The sequence below is a fragment of the Leopardus geoffroyi genome, chromosome A2, assembly GCF_018350155.1.
Source record: "Leopardus geoffroyi isolate Oge1 chromosome A2, O.geoffroyi_Oge1_pat1.0, whole genome shotgun sequence".
In the NCBI taxonomy this organism is placed as follows: domain Eukaryota; kingdom Metazoa; phylum Chordata; class Mammalia; order Carnivora; family Felidae; genus Leopardus; species Leopardus geoffroyi.
The window spans coordinates 120,820,354-120,842,611 of NC_059331.1; the positions used below are offsets into that span (position 1 = coordinate 120,820,354).

The 22,258-nt window shown below is 41.1% G+C and overlaps 1 protein-coding gene, 1 long non-coding RNA gene and 1 pseudogene across 10 annotated transcripts in view; 1 reads left to right on the forward strand and 2 right to left on the reverse strand.

The window, feature by feature from the left end:
* The window catches only part of CREB5 (cAMP responsive element binding protein 5), a 402,224-nt gene extending 395,237 nt beyond the window's left edge, over positions 1–6,987 (forward strand). For 6 of the 7 annotated variants that reach the window (XM_045495174.1, XM_045495172.1, XM_045495173.1 and 3 more), the window contains one exon: positions 301–6,987. In XM_045495174.1, the coding sequence (XP_045351130.1) occupies positions 301–464 (164 nt within the window). In that variant the 3' untranslated portion in view covers positions 465–6,987. The remainder of the gene's footprint in view (positions 1–300) is intronic. The other variant, XM_045495175.1, reaches the window with a different exon arrangement.
* LOC123606623 overlaps positions 1,101–22,258 on the reverse strand; it is a 35,276-nt gene continuing 14,118 nt past the window's right edge. For all 3 annotated transcript variants that reach the window (XR_006716392.1, XR_006716393.1, XR_006716391.1), the window contains 4 exons: positions 10,959–11,052; positions 9,203–9,306; positions 6,344–6,484; positions 1,101–1,203 (listed from right to left, as the gene is read on the reverse strand). This is a non-coding gene — a long non-coding RNA (uncharacterized LOC123606623). The remainder of the gene's footprint in view (positions 1,204–6,343; positions 6,485–9,202; positions 9,307–10,958; positions 11,053–22,258) is intronic.
* Positions 13,946–14,036, reverse strand: LOC123607815 (annotated as a pseudogene).

Sequence of the window (22,258 nt, forward strand, 5' to 3'; positions counted from 1 at the left end):
TCCACATTTGATATGCGGATGGCTACTTGAAAATACAAAAATGGGGACGTTCACACACCAAGACTCCAACACGTGAAATCATTCTGCTGGTGTAGAAAGCATGGCTTTGCTTGTAGCTATAAAGTGGGAAGGCATAGCTGGTGACAACAGTTTAAAATAAAGTTTTGAAATTAACGTCCAGGAGAACACGTGTGAAACTCTTCCATTTCTGGTAAACATCTAGTAATGTTTTCCCGAGTAGGCCACAGGTCCGCCCAAGAGGAGCTATATTGGTGTGTGCGTGTGTGTGCTTTTTCCTAGGTCCGGAGAGCAGTCCTCCCGCCAGCCCCGTCCCAGCTTGCTCTCAGCACCAGGTCATCCAACATAATACCGTCACCACTTCCTCTGCAGTGAGCGAGGTGGTGGGAAGCTCCACCCTCAGTCAGCTCACCACTCACAGAACAGACCTGAATCCCATCCTTTAAAATCCACCACTGGGTCAGACCTTGCCTCCAAGAAGAGCTGTCGCATATCATGCGTCCTTTCCTTTAAGGGCATTTTTAGAATTAACTCAGACCTGGAAGACTCCTCAGCCCTTCAGAGACTGGCTTTCATTTTTATAGTTATTATGGAAATGTCGTCTTTTATACTTAGTTCTATAAGAAAAAAGGGAGTTATGCAATTAATTAATCTATCAGCTTGGGAAATGCTTTGGTGCTTTTCTCCAATTTTCTGGTACCAGTGAACTTGTTTATAAACTGAACTCCTTCTGTATATAGACATGGTTTCATTCTTATCGGTCCAACCCTTTGCCTGAAACATTGCATCTTGTTAAACCGCAGCTTTTAGCCAAAATGAGGCATGCCCACATGTCACGTAAACGGATGCAAGGTAACTGGGTGGTGAGTCTGATGATGTCGTAACACATGTTGAGTTTGTGCTGTGATGTCGCCAGAATTCCAGATGAACACAGAGCCTTTTCCATATTTGTCTTCCTCTTATTATAAAAAAAGGATGAGATCCACTGATGTCCAAATAAAACCACCAAGCATCTCCCCACCTCTCTTCCTCCTCTTGGTCCACCTCCTTGAATTGCCCTCCAATTTTCTCCACTCTCCCTCTCCTTTTCCACATTTTCCTGGGCCGCCTGTGTACTCTTCATTTTTACTTTCTTCTGTTTTATTTTTCCACCTTTAGCATTGCAGGTAAAGAAGAAAACAATGCCTAAAGGGGAAAAAAAACACAAGTAAATCTAAAAAAATACGGATCTAGCCATTGCTTCCCTTGCCTGTGACCCACAGCTGGAGTTCATTCATCTCTTGCTTTTTATAAAATGGTAAGCAAGAGAGGTTTAATGTGCCTGATTTAATGTTTTTAATAATCAGAACAAATAAAAGGTGGCTTAGCCATAGGTGAAACACTGTTGAACGCCAGCTGTGGAGACACCAAGGAAGGGAGCCTATACGCCTTGATTGTGAAGGTCCAAATTACGATGTGGGCTGTAACATCACACCCTCGAATTACAACCGGCTTTATATGGCCTGTCTATAAGGCTAAAAATCCATAGACTATATAATAATTCAGAAGGGCTCTATTTACTACACAGATTACAATGGTCAATCATCAGCTGCTAATAGACTAAGATTTATTAATTATTTTTTTTTCTTAAGCCTATGGAACTGGCTTTGCTATTCTGGTGGGTGAAAGTACATGCTCTACTGGAGGAACAAAGAGAGAAAGAAAACCTGATGTTCCCGTAGAGGTGCTTTTAGCTCCACACCCCCCCTCACTGCCGCCCCAGAACAGCCAAAGCCTTTTTGGCTGCTGCAAGAATCCCGTGGATATGGCTACTCTACTCTTCTGAATAATTCTGATTTATATTTTCAACAACTTCCATCAGCGTGCCCATTATAAAAAGCAGATAGTCCCGAACCACGGTTGTGCCTCCTTGAAACAAGCCATTCTACTGTGCTAATGTGTGCTAATATCACATCTCACAAGTAACGGGCTAATGTTTCTCTCTAGCAGTGTAGACAGGTGCTGGTGTTTCATCTCCATTTGAATGCTTGACGTCCTAACATGAGTGTGTGTGTGTGTGTGTGTGTGTGTGTGTGTGTGTTCATGGGATTTAAATAATAGTATTTTACAAAAGGTGTCGCTTTTATAAGAGTTCAAAAAAGGGAAAGATACATGTGTGGATGTGGGTGTGTGTATATGTGTTTCTCTCTCCCTGTAGCATAAGAATCTATTTTGGAGAAAAAAGAAAATATGAGAGTCGTGAAGCATGATTTTTATAACTAGTTTCAGTTTTATCTAATAACTTACTTTTTAAATCAGTATTTATCAACCTTTTTTTTTTCATGTATGCAGTGCTTTCAAAAGAAAGTTTTGAGTGTCCAGGGAAACTCATGACTAGATATATGGTCTAAAAATCAAAACAAAAGCAAAAGCAAAACAAAAAATAAACACACACACACACACCAAAAAAAAAAAAAAAAAAAAAAAACCAAAAAAAATTTTTAAAAATGTTAAAAAGAAAGAGAAAAAAGAAATGCAAATTAAAAGGATTTTCTATTATATTTTAGACAAACATATCTTTTTTTTAAGTATTTTAAATACTGAATTCATAGTTGTTTTGTTTTGAATCCCAGCCTTAACCGCTGAATGGTTGAACCTAACTGGCTTCCTAAGAAATATTTAAGATATATCTCTATTCTGAAATTAAATTTAATTTTTTCAAAACTCCTTTCTAGGACCGTCTATGTGTCTCTCTAAAAAAAAAAAAAAAAGAAAAGAAAAAGAAAAAAAAAGAGCTCATTGAAATGTTTGCTTGGATTAAAAAAATTTTTTTTAGTTTTATTTTATTTCTTGCTTTAAGTGAACGATAACTTTTTTTTTTCTTTACTGCATGCATAGCACTTAACGAAATGGATTTTTTAAAAATCCACTGGTAATATCAGAATGTCCAGAAAGTGGGCTGTCACTAAAATTATGGTTTACTTCTGCTCCGCCTCTTGATTGAATATTTAGTTGTTAAACTGAAAGCCTCTGTAGTGAAGAACTTGCCTGAGTTTTCTTAATTCAGCAACTTGACAGTTTGACTGATGTGCATTATATAGAGCTCAATTATGTCTGTTTTTTATGCTAAGTAGGCAAACCAACCACACACACGCGTTAGCAAACGGGCCTCAACGTATAATTAGAATAAACCGTCTTCTTGTTATGCTCGGGGCCTTTAGGTATGTTCATTAGCAGTGTGGAAATACAGTAAATGGAAGATGCCAGCTAGTTGTCAAGGCTTCTTGAAACCCTGAACAGAAAGGCTCCTTGGTCAAATCCAACACTCGGCTTATCAGGAGAAGTACTTCACCAGAAGGTCCAGGCTTCACCAGACCGTAGAATAATCAGTCTGCCTGAAAATCCCTCCTTGCCCTACATTTTTTGCCAATGTGGGAAAACATCTTTTTGCTGCCCCATTCTCCTCTCCCACTCGATCTAGATATGGGTCATGCACCCATATCTTCACAAATCCGTTGTAGTGACCTTCAGAGCACCCATGCGGAGGAGGGAGGGGTCCTGCAACACTGCCTCTCCTCATTCACCTGCGTTTTTTGGTTTTTGGTTTTTGGTTGTTTTTTTTTTTGTTTTTTTTTGTTTTTTTATTGGCAGCGTCTGCCTTTGAAGTCACTGCCAGCCTACCTGGACATTTCTGCGAAGCTTCCCCTGCCTTACGTGATGGGACGTGGCAGCTTAGATAGGGGCACCCGATGGCATTTCTACCAGGTGACCCTAAATTGAGGCATCCACATCTTAAGGGTTCCTTCTGAAGACCTTTCCCAGAACACGATGCCAGGGCGGGTATAGGGAAACCCTGGCCATGGGCGAACATACTCATTTGAAAGCCTGTGTGGAGCTGTTTTCCCTTCGATACCCCCACCCATCTCTCTCCTCCCTCCGTGTCAGCGTGTGCGAGTCCCAGTGGTTAACGCGGCCTGTGGGAGACAGCAGTTTGCGTGGTATCACCGCACGAACTGTTACAATCAGGGTGACTTACTTGGAGCAAATGCTCTTTGGAGCCTATCCTGTCAAAGGAACCAAATGCAGCACATGTTCTGAACAGAGGGGCGTCAACGGTGAATGTGCAGGCGGTTTTTGTCGCCCGTTAAGTAAACTTTAGCGTCTTAGTTGAGTTTGCCGTTGAAATCTGAAACCGGCTGCGGTGAAAGACCAGCCTTTGGCTGGGGAGTTTTAAGCATCGGTAACTGCTCTCAAACTAGCCATCCAGTTAGGATAGAATGTGCTTCTTTCTGGTTAATAAAAACCATCTAAGAAAATATATATGTATGTATGCGTGTATACAGTGGAATTCAAGGACCAAAGCAAAATTTGAACAGGAATCTATTAATTTAGAATTTTATAAGATATTTATTAATAAATGTTATTTTAAAACATTCCATTTGAACAGTATTCTTCCGTAGGATCTACTTGTTTTTAAAGTGTTAGTTCATAATAAACTTCTCTACTTGTGTATATCTTCATTTTTCAGGGTTTCAAACGGCTCTTCTCCATCATTTGGTGGAAATGTTTCGCTTAGCTCTGTGCATAGAAATTTCAAGGATTTTGTTATTGCTCTGTGAGTTATTTTTTTAATCTATGTTCTGAACAGTGTTGTTTTTCACATTTCTTTCTCTCTCTCTTTTTTTTATTTTTTTCTTAATGTTTAAAGTAAGCTCTTTCCTTTAGGAAGCGGAGTTCAGCTAAAGGGAATCAGTAACCACGACTGGAACAACTTTCTTGTAAAAGTGTAAAAACAACTTCATCTCTGCTTCTCTCCACCCCACCCCAATTTCCTAGAATGCCTTGCGCTATTCAGCTTCCTTCGTGCTCTTTTTGCCCTTTGCCAAACAATGGGCCCTAGCTTTAAGCCATTCAAGTTCCATTATGCAGTATATCTGAGAAGGAAAAGGAAACAACCCATTTAAATTTGAATAAAACTGTGCCTCTGCAAGCAGTAGCAATTTAGAGTCTCTCTTCTGCTTTTAAGATAATTTATATTTTAAAATTGCACTTTAGCTTTCTCGATCCCTTTCTGTTTCTCTTGTTCTCCCTCAGACCCCCTCCGAGCCCTTAAACCTGCCTCTGCTCCCCACTTTCCAACTCCCCCACCCCCTCCCCCTAAGGCTCTGAGCTGCACCGTTTAAACTACTTTACAGAATATTTGTACCAGGTACATTTGCGTAAAGTCGGGTTCCTCACATCAGCCTAGATGAAGCCTGCTACGGAAATACCAAGAAGAGCCAGTTTATATTCTTTACCCCTTTATTCATAGCATGTTTTTTTTTTTTTTAATGTTATCTTATGCAACAGATGTGAGGCAGCAGCTAAGCTACACTTAAGAATTTTCTATCTCATTCTCCAAACCAAAGTGTCCTGAATGAGCCAGGAGACTTACTCTTTTGTGCATCGTGGTGCACGTGGACTGTTGTCCCAGCCATTGTCTCTCTGAGGCTGCTGAAATAACAGTGGCCCTGTCTGTGTCATTCCTAGGTCTCAAAAATACAATGTTGCCTTGTGACGTCATTAGGGACAGCACCTCTGTTTTACAATGATAATCTAAGAAAGGACAAGAAGACACTGAAGCAATAAACGTACAAGTAAAATTCAATACCAAAACAAAGAAAAAAAAAGAACAGAAAACCCTAGGCTCATCATGTTGTGAAAACGAAAAAGTGTATGTCCAACTCAAAATATTTTACTATTTCTTGTGGAGTTTTTCAGTGATGTAATGCTTATAGCCAAATTGCTTAAAGAGTGTTTATATATTTTTTTCCTTATAAATTGTCTATTTTTAAAAAAAAAGAAACTATTTACCACAAGTTGAAGGGGGGGGGGCGGGTAAGGCCAAATTGCCAGCATTTGTTAAAAGATTAATATTCTTACGTGGCACACTCTGATACCTTTCCAAGCTTATCATCAGAGGGGAATCAGTAATGATCAGCTATTACATTTCAGCCAACTTACAATATCTAGCTCATTAGAAGCCAGGATGTAGAAAGCTCTTCTTAGGGCATTTAGGATTTCTTACATTGAGTTTCATGCTATAGAACTTTCTAGGATTTTTTTTTTTTAAAAAACAGAATCATTTTAGCCTCAGGACTGAGAATGTGGAACCTGAATAAATTAGCTTTAAGTATATCATTAAAATCTTATGCACAATAAGCTCATTAGATTCTAGTTGTCTCCTTAGAATACCAATGTCACGGACAGGAGATCATGGAAGGTATCAGCAGTGCTGTAGGGGAGGGCATTTCAGAGAAGGAACCCCTCCTAACCAGCCAGCCAGTAGAAGAGAAGACCTACTCACCCTCTTTTCTTCTACGTTCTGCTAAATCACACCTGCCTCATGGAGAGAGGAGTTCTGCCTTTGAGGTTTGTCTTGGAGAAATGATAAGCTTGAAATGTTCTCCCTGGAGAGGACATAGGGTTTGGGATCTTCTGAAAAGGCCTGGAAAAAAATGGCTCAATTCAAACACCATGTTCTAGGATAATTGGAACATAAATATTGTCCAAAATATGGAACTTAAAAAAAAAAAGTTTAGCATTATGCAAAGTGCTAATTAAGGAAGTCCCAAAAAAAAAAAAAAAGGTGCTGTCACTTTAAGTTCTGGACTGGGGGGGTTGTTTGTAATTGTAAACAGCAAAGCATTTATGTGTGTCTGTCTATTTGTAAAGCAACCACCTTCCTTACTGGAAGGAGAAAAAAAATTGGGGGTACATACATGTAAATACTTGCTGCAGCATTTAATATGTTCAATTTTATGTTAAGCTTTTTGTTGCATTGTGAACACATTTATTGTTATCAATGGACAATGAGTTCATTAAGACTGTTCAACTAGGTCAGATTTTTACATCTCTTTGGAGCAAGAAGAGACAAGATTTTGTGCATTTGTACAAATGTTAATAATATCACTGCAATTCCAATATAATAAAGCACTCAAATGCAAATAACACATGTAACTTTCGTATGATGAAATTCGGGCTGGGGGATAACGGTATCTATTCTGCACGTGGTCTCATTCATGCCTTGTAAACCAAAGCTTACTCTTTCGGGGTCGTGATTATCTAGGGACAAAAGGAGGTGAGCTTTTCTCCTTCGCAGACCACCACTACCCTCTCACTGCCTCTTCCATCCAACTTCCCACCTGAGGCCACCAGTCTAACACAGTCACAGTGGGTTGGCCACACGACTCAACTTCTCATGGGGGTCAACAGATTTTAATAATCAAGAAATAAGGCCAGCATAAATTCACGTTCAGGATTTCTAGGAACCAAGAAGCACATGCCACTCAGGCAGTCAACTCCTGGAGTTTTTTGCTTGGCTTCCAGAGAAGTCCTAAGGACAGTCTTAGCCCCTTTCGATGTCTTCCAGATATCAACCCTGCCCCCCTTCCTTCCCTTCTACTTTCTTTCCCTGTACTACTTTCGTTAATTTTTTAGTCACTCTCCTCTTTCTCTTATATTCAATGTCTGATCCATCGGCATGGCCAGAATCCAACCATCATGTTGGATTTACCATTACAGCTCTGTCCAAATTACCAGCACCTCTCACCTGGATCCCTGCAATACTCTCCTGACTGGCAGCCAGAGTGAAACTTTGAAAATGGAAGCCAGACCATGTCCCTCCACTGCTCAAAATTCTTTAGGGACTTCTCCCCTCATTCAAAGCAAAAGCCGAATTCCTTACTACTAAGTTCTGTAAAGGCCCTCCATGACCTGCCCCTCCATTAATTCCCTGAGCCCATGTCCTACCATTTTTCTTCCCCCTCATACCTCTCCAGTTCCACTGATATTTTTGAAGTTCCTCAAACATCACTTGAGCCATCCACCTGAGAGTCTTTTCACACGCTGTTCATTCCCTCTACGCAGAATGTTTTCTCCCAAGTATCAGCATCACCTCCTCATCTGCCTCCCTACTACTTAAGCCTTTCCTGACCATCCTCTATAAAATTATGTCACCCTCACTCTTCATTCTCTCCTGCCTTGCACAGACTTTATTTTCTGTAGCATTTACCAGTATCTAACAGACTTTGGTCAATTTTATGTAGTTGTTTTTTATTGTCTGTCTCCTCTAAGTAGAATGTAAACCCCCTCAAGCACAAGGGCATTTTGTTTCGTTCACCCTTGTGACCCAAGATCTAGAGCAGTCATACACGATGGTCACACAATAAACACCTGTCGAGTGGATACTCTTCTGTTTCCTTTCTGTCGTCTTTATTTTTTTTTTTAATTTTTTTTTTCAATGTTTATTTATTTTTGGGACAGAGAGAGACACAGCATGAACGGGGGAGGGGCAGAGAGAGAGGGAGACACAGAATCGGAAACAGGCTCCAGGCTCTGAGCCACCAGCCCAGAGCCTGACGCGGGGCTCGAACTCACGGACCGCGAGATCATGACCTGGCTGAAGTCGGACGCTTAACCGACTGCGCCACCCAGGCGCCCCTCTGTCGTCTTTCTTGATCTCAGAACACTTCAACCCAACCACTTGGTCCTGTGACCACAGCAGTCATATTTTAAAACCAAGAACCCGGATGTGTCGTCTTCCATGTAGCCTGCCAGGATATTGGAAACTGGGACAGAAAAACAATTTGGGTGGGGAGGATGATTGCTGTTCTAATGGCAATCCCATCTGTTACATTTACATTTAGACCACTCACTACACTCATAGTTCCCAAGAGAGTCTTTCTAATGCCCATCCCACCCTTGTTTGCAATTTCAAAGCCATTACTATTGGTTAAAAAAAAAAATGTTAAGATCCCACATTTATACTTTGAAGATAGACAGCTCTAATCTCCATTCTATGTTTCATGCCTCTGTCCCTGGAGCTTCATAACATCCTTTTTTCTTATACTTGCTCTTGTGGTTGGTTATTGGTTGGTTGCTGGATCACGTTTTAATTTTGCATTACGTATTTTCTTATCCAACAAAAACAAGGTTTTATCAAAACAACCTGCCTTGTGGTTTGGAACCTAAGTATCTTCACTATGAGATCATAAGACTCTGGAGCACGATGAGCCCCCCCTTTTAAAGCAATTGAAAACAAGACACTTGGTGAGATCTGTTCTCATGGCAGTAATGTGGATTTTATCAAAACGCATGAAAATTAGGCCACAAAAGAGAAAAAAAGTACTGATTTTAAACATACAGAATCTGGGTTTAGACTCACACACTTTAGAAGCATTTCTTTTGGCAACCAGAGATGGCTTTTCAAAATGGCTGAAAGGATGGATAAATTATTACATCTGAAAAATTGTCTTCTAGATAGTAGACCTGAAAAACATAATAATAATATTGAAAATGGTCATGTTTAAACCTGAAAATTAAGTCATGAATCTTTTAGTAACCACTGAGTTTCATTTAATATGTTGCCAGGTACTGTGTCTTTGCTTATATCACATTTCTTTGTACCAGTGGGAGGCTGAATCGTAGCAATTGTCAGCCATCTTCCATAAATCCACATAGACCCGATGGGCTAGAAAAGGTCCCCTGTAAGTGACTTGCTCTTTCTCAGAAAGAGATCTGCCCATGGGTTTTTTTTTTTTTTTAATGAATTAAAAAGGAAGATCTTATTTTCACCACACATTTCTGACTCCTTACTAATCTTACAGCAAGAAAATTGTTCTGAGTATCTAAGCTTGATTGTATTGTATTTACACTGATAAGTCCATGATCTACTGTTACTACATTTACGTCTTATTACATGAGTACTCTCTACTTAAATTGGCTTGCTTATATGGATCAATCTTAGAGTAAATCTACTTAAAGAAAGAGAAACCCTGTTAAGGAGGCTTGAGTGAAGGTGGATTTCTTATTAGGACCTAAGAGGTAGCTCATGGGGTCCCTCCTGGTACTGTAGCAACTATCCCAACAACTCCAAAAAGTCATTAAATAACTAATCTCTCTGGCTTGTCTGTCTCTTGGGCCATATCATTCCTGATTCTGCTTTTGTCTTTCCCTCCCTTTCTCTCTCTGTCTCTGCAAACTGGTTTGTACACTCACTTAATTGTTTCTGTGTGGGCCCATCATTTCTCCTCCAAAATGACAGCCTCAGCCTCCAGCAGATCTTTGGTCTTCTAGTTCAAACACCCAACATCAATTCAGTCTCCATCTTTCTATTCCAATTTCCCAGGAGAGAGAATCTGATTGACCATATGGGGTCAGGCATTTAATCCTAGTACAATCAACTATGTCTAGGGAAGCAGGGCTATATGTATTGAAAGCTCTTACTTCTAGGGGCAAAACTGGCTTTCCAAAAAGGAAGTGCGAAGATGATTTCAAAGGGAAGTAGTTATTTTTAAAACAATCTATAGAAATGTAGTCATTTACCCTTAAGACATACCAAGAGGAAAAAGTAAAGTGAGATTAATGCAAAGTTGGGCATAGAGTAGATGTCAACAAATGTTGATTGAATGAATGAATGGTTGGTGAGTTACTGTTTTATTGAAAGCTTGAAATTGAAACAGAATATTCATTAAAGATTAGATAAAACTAATTTTACAAAGCTAAGAAATTTTCTGGATATTATGGCTCAGTTTGTAAGCCATAATATCCAAAATACAAAAATTAACCATCAAAAAGAGTGAGAAAGGGGCACCTGGGTGGCTCAGTCAGATCAGCGTCAGACTTTGGCTCAGGTCATGATCTTGTGGTCTGTGAGTTCGAGCCCCACGTCGGGCTCTATGCTGACAGGTCAGAGCCTGGAACCTGCTTCAGATTCTGTGTCTCCCTCTCTCTACCCTCCCCTACTCACACTCTGTCTCTCTTTCACAAATAAATAAGCATTAAACAAAAAGAGTAAGACAGATTTTAGTTTGTCATGTTTACCATGATTTCCCATGCTCTTGCTTAACCTGACTGATTACAGTTATACTTTCCAAGAAAGATCATGGCTATATATATATATATATATATAATCTCCATACCTGATTCCAGTGTGTTTCTGTTTGTAAGGAGGTCAGCGTAATGTCTCCAGGGTGAGGTTAAGAAACATTCTTGTCTTAAAGCTCCCTCCAGGTACTGTAAGAACGAAAGAAGGCTTTGTGACAAGGAAACAGGGCAGCTTTTATCAATAAGCCTCCACAAAAACCATAAGAATTGCTACCAAGAAGACTAGAACAAGACCTTAAAAGAATATAACAACCTACAGTAAGAATAGTTTTTCATTTTAATACCAAATTACTCATTGATTTCCTATATGGCTTTCAACAAACACAGATTTCTGTTCCTCACTTGTCTCCTTTGTCAGTATAAACACACATGGAGTGAAGTGGGAATTATTTCCGTGGTGACTAGCTACAGAACTTAGATAGCCACTAACATACCTTTTTCTGGAAATTTCTCTTCCCCCCCCCCCCCCCACTCCATCATCTGGCTCCTCCAGGAGACTCCACGGTCCAAGCCTCTGGCCATAGCTTCTTAGTCTAATACTCTGCCTCTAACTCACAATGGAATAGGAGCCCCAACAGCTAGATACTGGGATAGGGGGCCTAGAGAGTCAGCCTCTCTCTCTCTCTCTCTCTCTCTCAGCTTGGAATCAAAAAGATATAAAACTTAGGACCTGCCAGGATCCAGGTTTCTGCCAGGTAAGGGAACTCAGTCTATAGCAAGAAAGAGAAATAAAGCGGAAATCAGCAGAAGCAGAGAGAGAGCTCTGGAAATGGTCATTTCCTATTGAAATAGTTCTTAATGGCTCACTGCAACCACGACCCTCCTCATGGCGTATTTTTATCATAAGATAGCCCAAGGTCCGTCTGATAAATCTCTCCTTTTGCTTAAGCTAGTTTAGGAGGGTTTCTTAGAAGCCACAAAGGTCTAATTGATGCTCTATTCCGAGAACTACCATGAGAAACCACCAGAAGAGCTTCTTCAGTCTTTTGAGCGTCTGCCATACTAATAGAGGAAAGGAGATGGAATGTCACTGCAAACAGATGTAGCCCATTCTCATTCCACACACATGAACATGCATTAGAGGTGGTTCCCTAGACCTAGACCGCCAAGCTACATATACTGAAGGATAGTCATGCTACTTTTCTTCTTAAGGAATGTTTACCAAGTTAGCATTATACTTGCCTAGAAATGGAACTGTTTTATTTACTTTCATTTGTTTCATGTTTTTATTTATTTTTGAGAGAGAGAGCAAGGGAGGGGCAGAGAGAGAGGGAGGCCGAGGATCTGAAGCAGGCTCTGTGCTGACAGAAGAGAGCCTCATGCGGGGCTTGAACTCACAAAACATGAGATCATGACCCGAGCCCAAGTCAGATGCTTCACCAATGGAACCACCCAGGCTCCCTGAATTGGAACTGTTTTAAATACTCTGATGAATGGATAAAGAACTCTAATACCTTTCATTCTGTACATGTCCTAAGGTACATAATAAAATGTGTAAGTCGCACTTTTGACTGAAAATAATGGACAACTTGACTTCCAGGGGCTGTAACAAACAGGGGTTTATCTTTCTGACGTAATAGGAAATCTAGAGGTAGGGTGCTTGGCACTGATCTGGAAATGACATGATGTCAGCACCAGCAGCTTATAGCCCTCTTGGCCTCCCACTCATGGTTCTCCCCTCCTGATCACAAGATGACTACTGAACCTCTAGAGCACATCCCCAGTCAAGGAAGAAAGGAGGCAGAAGGATCAATACCAGGCACATTCCCTGCTGTGTTTTAATCTGGAGAACAAAAACTATCCCAGAACTACCCCTACCCCTGGCCAACCCAATTATGTTTTCCTGGCCAGTATTAGGTCACCGGGCCACTCTCCGCTTTAAAAGAGGCTGCAATAGTGGGAAACAGGATCATCATGCTTGTTTAGACCCAAGCTTCCCAACTAGCGTGCTGTGTTGCATAAGGCCAGTGGGTTACAGTTAAGCCACATAAAACGGATCTGGTTATCTCTTGGTATAGCAAGGCCTTTCTGGCTGGTGGCCTCTGGCTAGGCACATGGGGCCTTCCAGAACACCTCGTGGAGTGGTCAGAGAGGAATGGTGCCCAGTGACATACTCTGAGGTCCCATGGGGTGGTAAGCATCTGGCACTTGTTGGCAACGTGGTGAGGCTGGCCACGACGCCCTGGAGCCCGGCTGCGGGGTCCGCCATGGTCCATAAGGACAGTGGTCTGGGGCCTGCTGGAGAAGTTTTTATACCAGGTATTCAAGAAAGAGATTGCACAGTGTGGTCATTAGGGGCTAGGAGTCAGGGAAGTCTAATAGGGGCTCCTGGCAGGACAACTCTGGTGGACTACCCTCAATTTCAGCCCTCCCCTGTACCAGAAACTTCTGTCCATGTGCAGTTGATGTCCCATTTTAGGAACAGCCAACCTACATGAGCCACATGCAACATGTTGTGGTCCAACATTTTCCTGTTCACAAAGTGCTTTCACACATTCCCATTTGTGTGTCCTGAAAATTACAGCTTCATCGGGATTTTTACATACTTGGTGTGAACGGTTTAGATTTAAAATACCTTCACGTTATTAGATAAAACTTCAATATTGTATTTGTCAAAAGAATGTCAGGTTTAACAAGTCATTTCAACTATGACAAATTTTAAATTGTTAGAAATATGTTTCTAGGTTGTGTTGAGTCGCCAATTTGAGCAACATTGTGATGGCTTTCACGAATTTGAAGAGATCGTCAAAAAAGAAAAAAGACGCTGAGAAATTGTATTTAATCATTCCAGCCCTAAAATCTGATTATTAAAATTTAAGTTTGTGGTGGGGCGCCTGGGTGTCTTAGTTAAGCGTCTGACTTCGGCTCAGGTCATGATCTCATGGTCCGTGAGTTCGAGCCCTGCGTCGGGCTCTGTGCTGACAGCTCAGAGCCTGGAGCCTGTTTTGGATTCTGTGTCTCCCCCACCCCCCCCAACCTCTCTCTCTCTCTCCCTCTCTCTCTCCCTCTGCCCCTCCCCCACTTGAACTCTGTGTCTGTCTCAAAATAAATGAACATTAAACTGATAAGAACAGATACTACACTTGATCTTAGCCAAAAGGCTGAGAAGCGATAAAATAAATGAACATTAAAAAAATTTTTTTTTTGGTTTGTGGAAGTAAGCTTGAGTTTCTCATTTTAAAACACTAGAAAATATTTTATTTGGAAGTTTTAACTAAATTTAAGAATTCATATCTTTCTAAATATTTTTATTTTTTTATCACAATTATATGATACAAAGAGAATGTAATAGATTCATTCTCTCCAAGCCCCATGATGCCTCCAAATCCCCTCCAGGTTAGCACAGAGTTCTGTGCAAATTTAATCATTTTCCATGTGTCAAGTCATGAAAAATGTTTGGAAGCACTGGCTGAGACCCCACCATCCATCCCCAAAGGTGGACAGGCCACCACCCTAAAGGCACGGAGGTCCTTTTTCGCATAGAAGCCTGGGAGCCCAGCGGCATCTGCCACAATGTAAGTTTCCATTGTATTCATTTCAAGACATTGAGTAATTGTGTGCTTATTTCCTTAGCTCTCCTTTGAAGGTATGCTAAGACTTGGCCCCCAGTACAAAGTAATTAAGTGAAGCCTCTCCAGGCGGGGCTCCCTTCTCCAGATGTCTTGTGGTATGGTTCAATTACCTTAATAACAACATTACCAAATAACTCCATTTTGAACAGATTTTTTTTTTTTTTTTTTTGGCCAGGCATAAGCCAAGCACTCTAGCTGAACTGGGGAGGCCACACTGTTTCCTATCGTTCTTTGCCATCTCCAGCCTCTGAGAATAAAGACTGTCAAGAGGAACATGTCTTGTGCAAACCATTCTTTCTGCCCTTTCCTGGGGGGGGAGGGACCCGAGTCTGCCTTGATCCCCTCAAATTTTGTATTATCTACGGTTCTCCCTTCCTCTTACTTTTCTACCTTTGATTTAATTTGTCAAGCATCGATTTAGCACTGACTGTGCCGTAGTATGGAGAGGACAGAGGTGATTTAACCTAGTGCTGGCCCAGGATACCCAGGGTTGATGTACTGAAACTGGACAGACAAAAGGCCGACAATATTTGGATTACATTCTGGGAAGGTGATCTGTCTAGTGTGGCAGGGAAAAAAAAGAGGAGGGAAGATAGAGACTGAGAGGCAAGTTGGTGAAGGACTAAACAATTTAAACTTTAAGCAAGAGACAACAGGAAGCCTTCAAAGACTTTGAGGCCAAGTGTGGTTTGAGAAAGCAATATGCTGTGTTATAATGCTTCCCAGCTTACAAAGTGCCTTCATACATCCCCATTCATGAGTTCCTTAATTTTCATCAAATTAATTATGAGCGAGTATGAAGAAAGTTACCGCTAGAGGAACGTTGTCACAGTCAGGCACAAGCTCTCAGAAGAGCAAGACTGAGTACGGGCTCTGGTGTCAAACAGCCTGGATTTGCAGCTGGCTCTACTGCCTTCTGGCCCTCCGAACCTCTTAACCTCTCTGTGCCTCAGTTTCCTAATACGCAAAATAAAAATAATAACAACATCCACTTCTGCGAGTTACCGTGAAGGTTAAATGACAGAATACATAAATACGCACACGAAGTCTTGAGAATGATGTTTTGTGTATACATTCTAAAAAAAACTTATCTATCATTACCTTGTGATACTATTTTCAATCCCCGGATTAATAATATTCTACATATATATTGCATATATACGTAGTTTACACACATACACACATGCACGTATAATATCCCCGACTAGAGGGGTGCCTGGGTGGCTCAGTCGGTGGAGCGTCCGACTTCGGGTCAGGTCATGATCTCACGGTTTGTGCGTTCGAGCCCCACGACAGGCTCTGGGCTGACAGCTTAGAGCCTGGAGCCTGTTTCAGATTCTGTGTCTCCCTCTCTCTCTGCCCTTCCCATGCTCATTCTCTGTCTCTCTCTCTCAAAAATAAATAAACGTTAAAAAAAATTAAAAACAAAATTTCCCTGGCTAGTTTTAAAATTCATAAGAAGAGAATGGTCTGTCATGTTCCAATGTTAACTATAGCACTTGACATATACTAGCCTCTCAATGAATATTTGTTTAACGAATAAAATGTGGATGAGACAATGTTATGCATTCACCCAACTTTTTGTATTTTATCCTGGGCAGTTACAGGGGACCATGTTTCTTGGAGAAGCAAGAAGTAAACTTCCATTTTGTTAATCCACTAAGATTGTTTTCTAATAGCAGTTAACCTGGTTTGACTAATGAAAAATGAAGGAAGGGAAGAAGGAAGGGAGGGAGGGAGGCACATTCACTTTCATGCTTTTGTCTAATAGGAATAAGCAATACTTGCAAAGCAGGACTCAGAACTAGAAGAAGCCTTCAGAGAACAGCTAGGTTAACTTCCTCATTGTGCAGTAAGGAATCAGAGGCCAGATGTGGTAAAATGACTCATTCAAGGTCACAAAGCTGAAAGTGGACACCAGACCCCTGATTTCCAGACCAGTGTTTTGTTTTATCTTGTTTTGTTTTTCCTATTGGCCCTATTGGTTTCTTATGTCATTTTTCCTAGGAAGTGACTATATTTTTGTCCCCCAAACTGAGTCCATATGAACAACAAAATAAGGAAATTCTCTTTTAAAAATGAAACAGGAAAGGGAGAGAAGGTGACATTTAACTAGAAGTCAAAGGTAAATTAATACTGATTACCTGTTGATTTTTTTTTAGTTCATTCAAATGAAAACCTTCCAACATTGTCCCAGCTATGCAGCCTGATCTGTGTGCCTGGGTAAGCTGCCTGCCTCTCAAATTCCAGGCACTTTGGACCAGGAGGTCCAGTTACTACAATAATAGTCTCTAAATCCAAACACTGTGCATTAAAGATTAATGATGGCATGATAATACTTAATTGTGCCTGAGCCACTTCTTGACTAAATCATAAAAGCATTAACTAATAAGAGATTAAAATATTTAGATTTTGGCTAGAGAGTTTCCAAAACCAATCCCCCAAAGTCACTTAGTTTTATTTATTTTTAAAACAATTCTAAAGCTCTTCTGAACAGTAAAGTACAGAGCAAATACATCAGGGACAATAAAAATAAAAATTGCAAATGAATTAAGCTTCGAGGAACATTTTTTTTAAGTGCACAAATCCCACGAGCCAGTACAATGGACTTGAAGTCAGCATTTCTAGGCCTGGACTCTGCTTCTGTCATTGACTGTTTAACCTGGCAAATCAACCTCTCAAGGCCTCGGTTCCTGCATCTATAAAATCAGGACAATTTATATCTCATGAGGTGTTTATGAGACGCTACAAGAAGGCCAACACAGTGCTTAGGAAATATTTGTTTTCCAAAAGTGAGGAAAAGACTTCAGACTAAGAAACTTGAACTTGGCCTATACTAGCGGCAAAACCTAATTACCGAATATGGTGACTGGAGGAAAAGCTCGTGAAAGTTGCAAATTTCATGAAAGCGGCCAGATCTATTTTTGCCTAACATGGATGGGGGGATTCTGACTGGATCAGATGGAAGAAAGCTTAATCTGATCATCCTGATTCTTGCCACACCACTGCCGTTATACCAGCAATATTTCTTCATTTGCTCGTTCACTGGCCAATAGAACACTCTCTTTCAGGCTTCACCTAAACAAATTCCGCTTGCCTCTGAGGTTTTCTCCTGGGTTATGGCCAACCTGAGAACCTAGCTAGATTGGTATCCTCACTGGGGCCTAAATGCATACAGTGCTCAATAAAAATTTTTTCAACTGTCCTGCCCAGCAACTCACTGGGGTTGGATATACCTCAGGTATTGAAAAGGATGGCACTTAGGTAAATGAAGAAAGCTGAGTGCCATGCAAAAAGAACCACCCGGTATTATCCATTCCCTAGGCTAGAGGCCACTGGTGAATCAAAGACAGCCATGGGGTTCACCACCTGCTTCGTCCTATTTCAGCTGTGGCCCAGAATCAAGGGGAAGGCCCAAAAACCCAGAGTCGATTCCAAATCCCAGAAACCAGTTAATCCAAGATTCATTTGAAAAGTGAAGTCAAACGAACACTTTAGCGCAGGAAGATGATGCCTGTCATAGAGAGAGATGTGAAAATGAACAAAGGAGAGCGTTTGCTCAACAGTCTCCAGCTGTGAACTAGGCAGTACCGGGATCGCTTAACCAAAGGGAGAAAAACATAACTCCACTGGCTTAGCATGTAGTTGTAGTTACCCAAGCCAACCGCATGCCGATGGCAGGGCTATAAGAGGAAAAATCAGAAAAAAAGCAACCTGCTGCTTTAAGGCTTTGCCCTGCATGACTGGACTGGTGCAAGGCCGTGAAGCCCACCCTGGTGAACGCCCACATTGGTATCACCTGGGAACTGATTAGAAATGCAGACTTTCAGGGCCCACCCCAGCCCTAATGAACCAGAATCTGCATTGTAACAAGACACCCGGGTCACTGATGATCGGTTAGAGTTCGAAAAATGCTCTTATACATAGGTTTGTCCACCAGGTAGCCTCAGTGTGGAGACCTCGGTCATGAAAGAAAGTAATGGGAAAGGAACCAAAGGGTCTAAGAAGACCACATGTATTCACTAGTGCAGGTAAAGGTTTCATTCACACAGAGCCCCCACTGCTCATTTCTAATTCAGCCTTGCTCTGCTCCTTTTCTACTCTGCACCTGAACGCTCGCATCAGACCTCCCTTTCATCCAAGAACGCTGCTTGGTTCTAACTTTGGCCTCCCGTCTACATCAGGGGAAATATCATCCATCCCGAATGCCTACTTTACATTTGTAAAGCAGCGAATTCATTCTGCTGATAGATAAAACTCACAAATAGGAATTTCAACAGTCAAGCCCTTTTCCCAGGAATAGAATCCAATGTTTGAAGTTACGTCACTCCACCGTGTTTTCTTTATTATTTCTTTATTTTTAACTGAGATGTATTTGATTTACACTACTGTGAAATTCAAATTTTTTAAAACATTTATTTCTGAGAGAGACAGAGACAGAGTACGAATAGGAGAGAGCCAGAGAAAGAGGCAGGCACAGAATCCGAAGCAGGCTCCAGGCTCTGAGCTGTCAGCATGGAGCCCGATGAGGGGCTCGAACCCACAAACTGTGAGATCGTGACCTGAGCCAAAGCTGGACGCTGAACCAACTGAGCCACCCAGGGGCACCTCCAACGTTGTGTAAATTTAATGTGGGCAGCATGTGGATTTGACACATTTATATATTGTAATACGGTTGCCATTGTAGCACCTCCGTCAGGTCACATAAGTATCTTTTCGTTTTAGGGGTGGGGGTAATTAAGATCCAGTCTCTTAGCAAGTTTGATGATCATGGTACCATATTGTCTGTATTCACCATGCTGTGCATTAGATCTCCAGGACTTACTAACACACTAGTTGAGTGTTTGAACCCTTAAACTACATCTTCCCTCTGCCCCCCACCACCCAGCCCCTCGTAACCACCATTCTATTCTGTTTTCAGAGGAGCCTGGCTTGGTTAGATTCCACGTATAAGTGACATCATACGGTATTCGTCTTCCTCTGTCTGACCGATCTCACGTCCCATAATGTCCTCAAGGTTTATCCATGTTGTTGCAAATACTCTACCACTACTCTGCTTAAAGGCACTAGTGAAGAGTCTCCTTTCTCATAGAAATCAAGTAGTTTTCTGATTAATCGAAAACTGGAAGAGGTTGCATTATTTTGAGTCCATCAGTTATCCTGACAGAAAAGCTTCCATTCAGCCCGTTGGACTAACATTGCTAAGAGATCTTAGCAGCAAGCAGTACCTGAAAACCTACAAGAAATGCAAAATCTCAGGCCCCATCCTAGACTTTTTAACCCAGACACTCTGGGAGTAAGGCCCAGCAATCTGTGTCTTAACAAGCCTTCAAGGTGACTTGGACGCCCACTCAGATTTAAAAATTACTGATTTGGGGAGTGCCCAGGTGGCTCAGTCGGTTAAGCGTCCAACTCTAGATTTCTCACGGTTCATCAGTTCGAGATCCATGTCGGGCTCTGTGCTGACAGTGCGGAGCCTGCTTGGGATTCTCTCTCTGTCCCTCTCTCTCTCTGTGCCCCTTCCCTGCTCTCTCTCTCTCTCTCTGTCTCTCAAAATAAATAAATAAACTTAAAAAATATTTTTAAAAAATTACTGATTTGGGGCACCTGGGTGACTCAGTTAAGCATCCAACTTCAGCTCAGGTCATGATCTTGCAGTTCGTGGGTTCCAGCTCCGCCCTGGACTCTGCCCCAACAGCTCAGAGCCCGGGCCCCACTTCGATTCTGTGTCTCCCTTTCTCTGGCCCTGCCCCTCTCATGCTCTGTCTCTCTCTCTCTCAAAAGTAAATACACACTTAAAAATTAAAAATAAATAAATAAACAACCATTAAAACATTTAAAAATTACTGATTTAAGGACAGATTGACCGATCAGGAAGACAGTTTAGGCCAAGAGAGCCAAGGAGCTTCCATAGGAAAATCTAAAACATATTTATGGCAAGTACCTCCAATAGGATCATGAGACTCAGAGCCAGTCAGTCAAAGGCAAAACTTGAGGATCTCATTGTTTAAAGAGTCAGGTGGAAATATTGTTTCTTAGGATAATTATAATTGGTTGGAAACACTGAAATATTTATATGAGAACGTTTTCAAAGCAGACACTGTTTTTAAATCAGCTGGCAGGCTAGAAAAAAACCTAAAAGGAGCCTGACAATTGCTCTGGTGGTGCTGCTTCTCTTCTTTAAAGATTTAAGAAAAACGTTCTGCTCCTGGGTCATTTCATTTTATTCTTGTTAACTTATAGCTTCAGATTACAAAACACTTAATAATCAAATAGAGAGGCTCTTTTTCATCCTATAGTGCATTCTGCTTTTCAGCTAATGGATAAATTTCCACTCTGCTTCCAAGCGTTCACTTATTATAAGAAGCACTTGAACTCCATTTTGGTATGCAAACAGCCAAATCATGCAATTAGCCCATGCCTGGTTCTCCAGAACCAGCGGGCTGCATAGACACAGGTCAGGACCGTGTGGTTTTATGTTCAGGAGTCAATTATACTAGCTAAGGGAGATGCACTTAAGTAAAGTGCACTAGGGCTTTAATAGCTATCTTTACGATACAGGGAAAGCCACTGTCTTTATACCTGCAGTCTTGTTATCAACTTAATCAAATTTTTAATATCAGAATGTGGATTACAGTTATGTCACTTAGTACAGGCCAAGACCCTTCCTTCCTCCCTCCTCAGTAGGTTCCGCAGGCCACACAATGCCATGTTATGAAAACTACCCTTTAAACCTGATAAAATATTTAAGACATGTGTCCTGATAGTGTTATGTAAGCAAATACCAAGAAGAATCCAGTCGTTGGTGAACCTGATCAGGCCAGTCTCCAAGGACCGGGAAAATAATCTAGCCATGGCTGCAGTGCTGATATGCAAGGAGAGATTCCCAAGGTGTGGATTCCTGCAAGATCAGAGCCCAAATACCCTACACACTTCTTGAAAAGTGATTCCTTAATTGTCGCTTATTACTTTAACTAGGTTCAAGAGTCACCGAATCTGGGGACTTCAGTTAAGAAAGATTAAGTATTTGTGCCTATGGCATTGAAATCATAGGAAAAGGCAAAGGACAGGTGATCTTGAATGCAGGACAAAGACTATACGTATACATGTAATATACATATAATATACATATACATATACAAGTAATATACAAGTAATATACAAGTATATGTACATATACATATACATATAATATACAAGTATGTGTTCAGTAACAATTTGCTGCACATGCCAATAAATGCTAATAAATGGATGCATGGTTGGCACAAGAACAGACAGTCAGATCAATGGAACAGAGTAGAGAACCCAGAAATGGACCCACAAACGTATGGCCAACTCATCTTCGACAAAGCAGGAAAGACTATCCAATAGAATAAAGACAGTCTCTTCAGCAAGTGGTGCTGGGAAAACCGGACAGCAACATGCAGAAGAATGAACCTGGACCACTTTCTTACACCATACACAAAACTCAAAATGGATGAAAGTTCTCAATGTAAGACAGGAAGCCATCAAAATCCTCGAGGAGAAAGCAGGCAAAAACTTCTTTGATCTTGGCCGCAGCAACTTCTTATTCAACACGTCTCCGGAGGCAAGGGAAACCAAAGCAAAAAATGAACTACTGGGACCTCATCAAAATAAAAAGCTTCTGCACAGTGAAGGAAACAATCAGCAAAACTAAAAGGCAAGTGACAGAATGGGAGAAGATATTTGCAAATGACATATCAGATAAAGGGTTAGTATCCAAAATCTATAAAGAACTTATC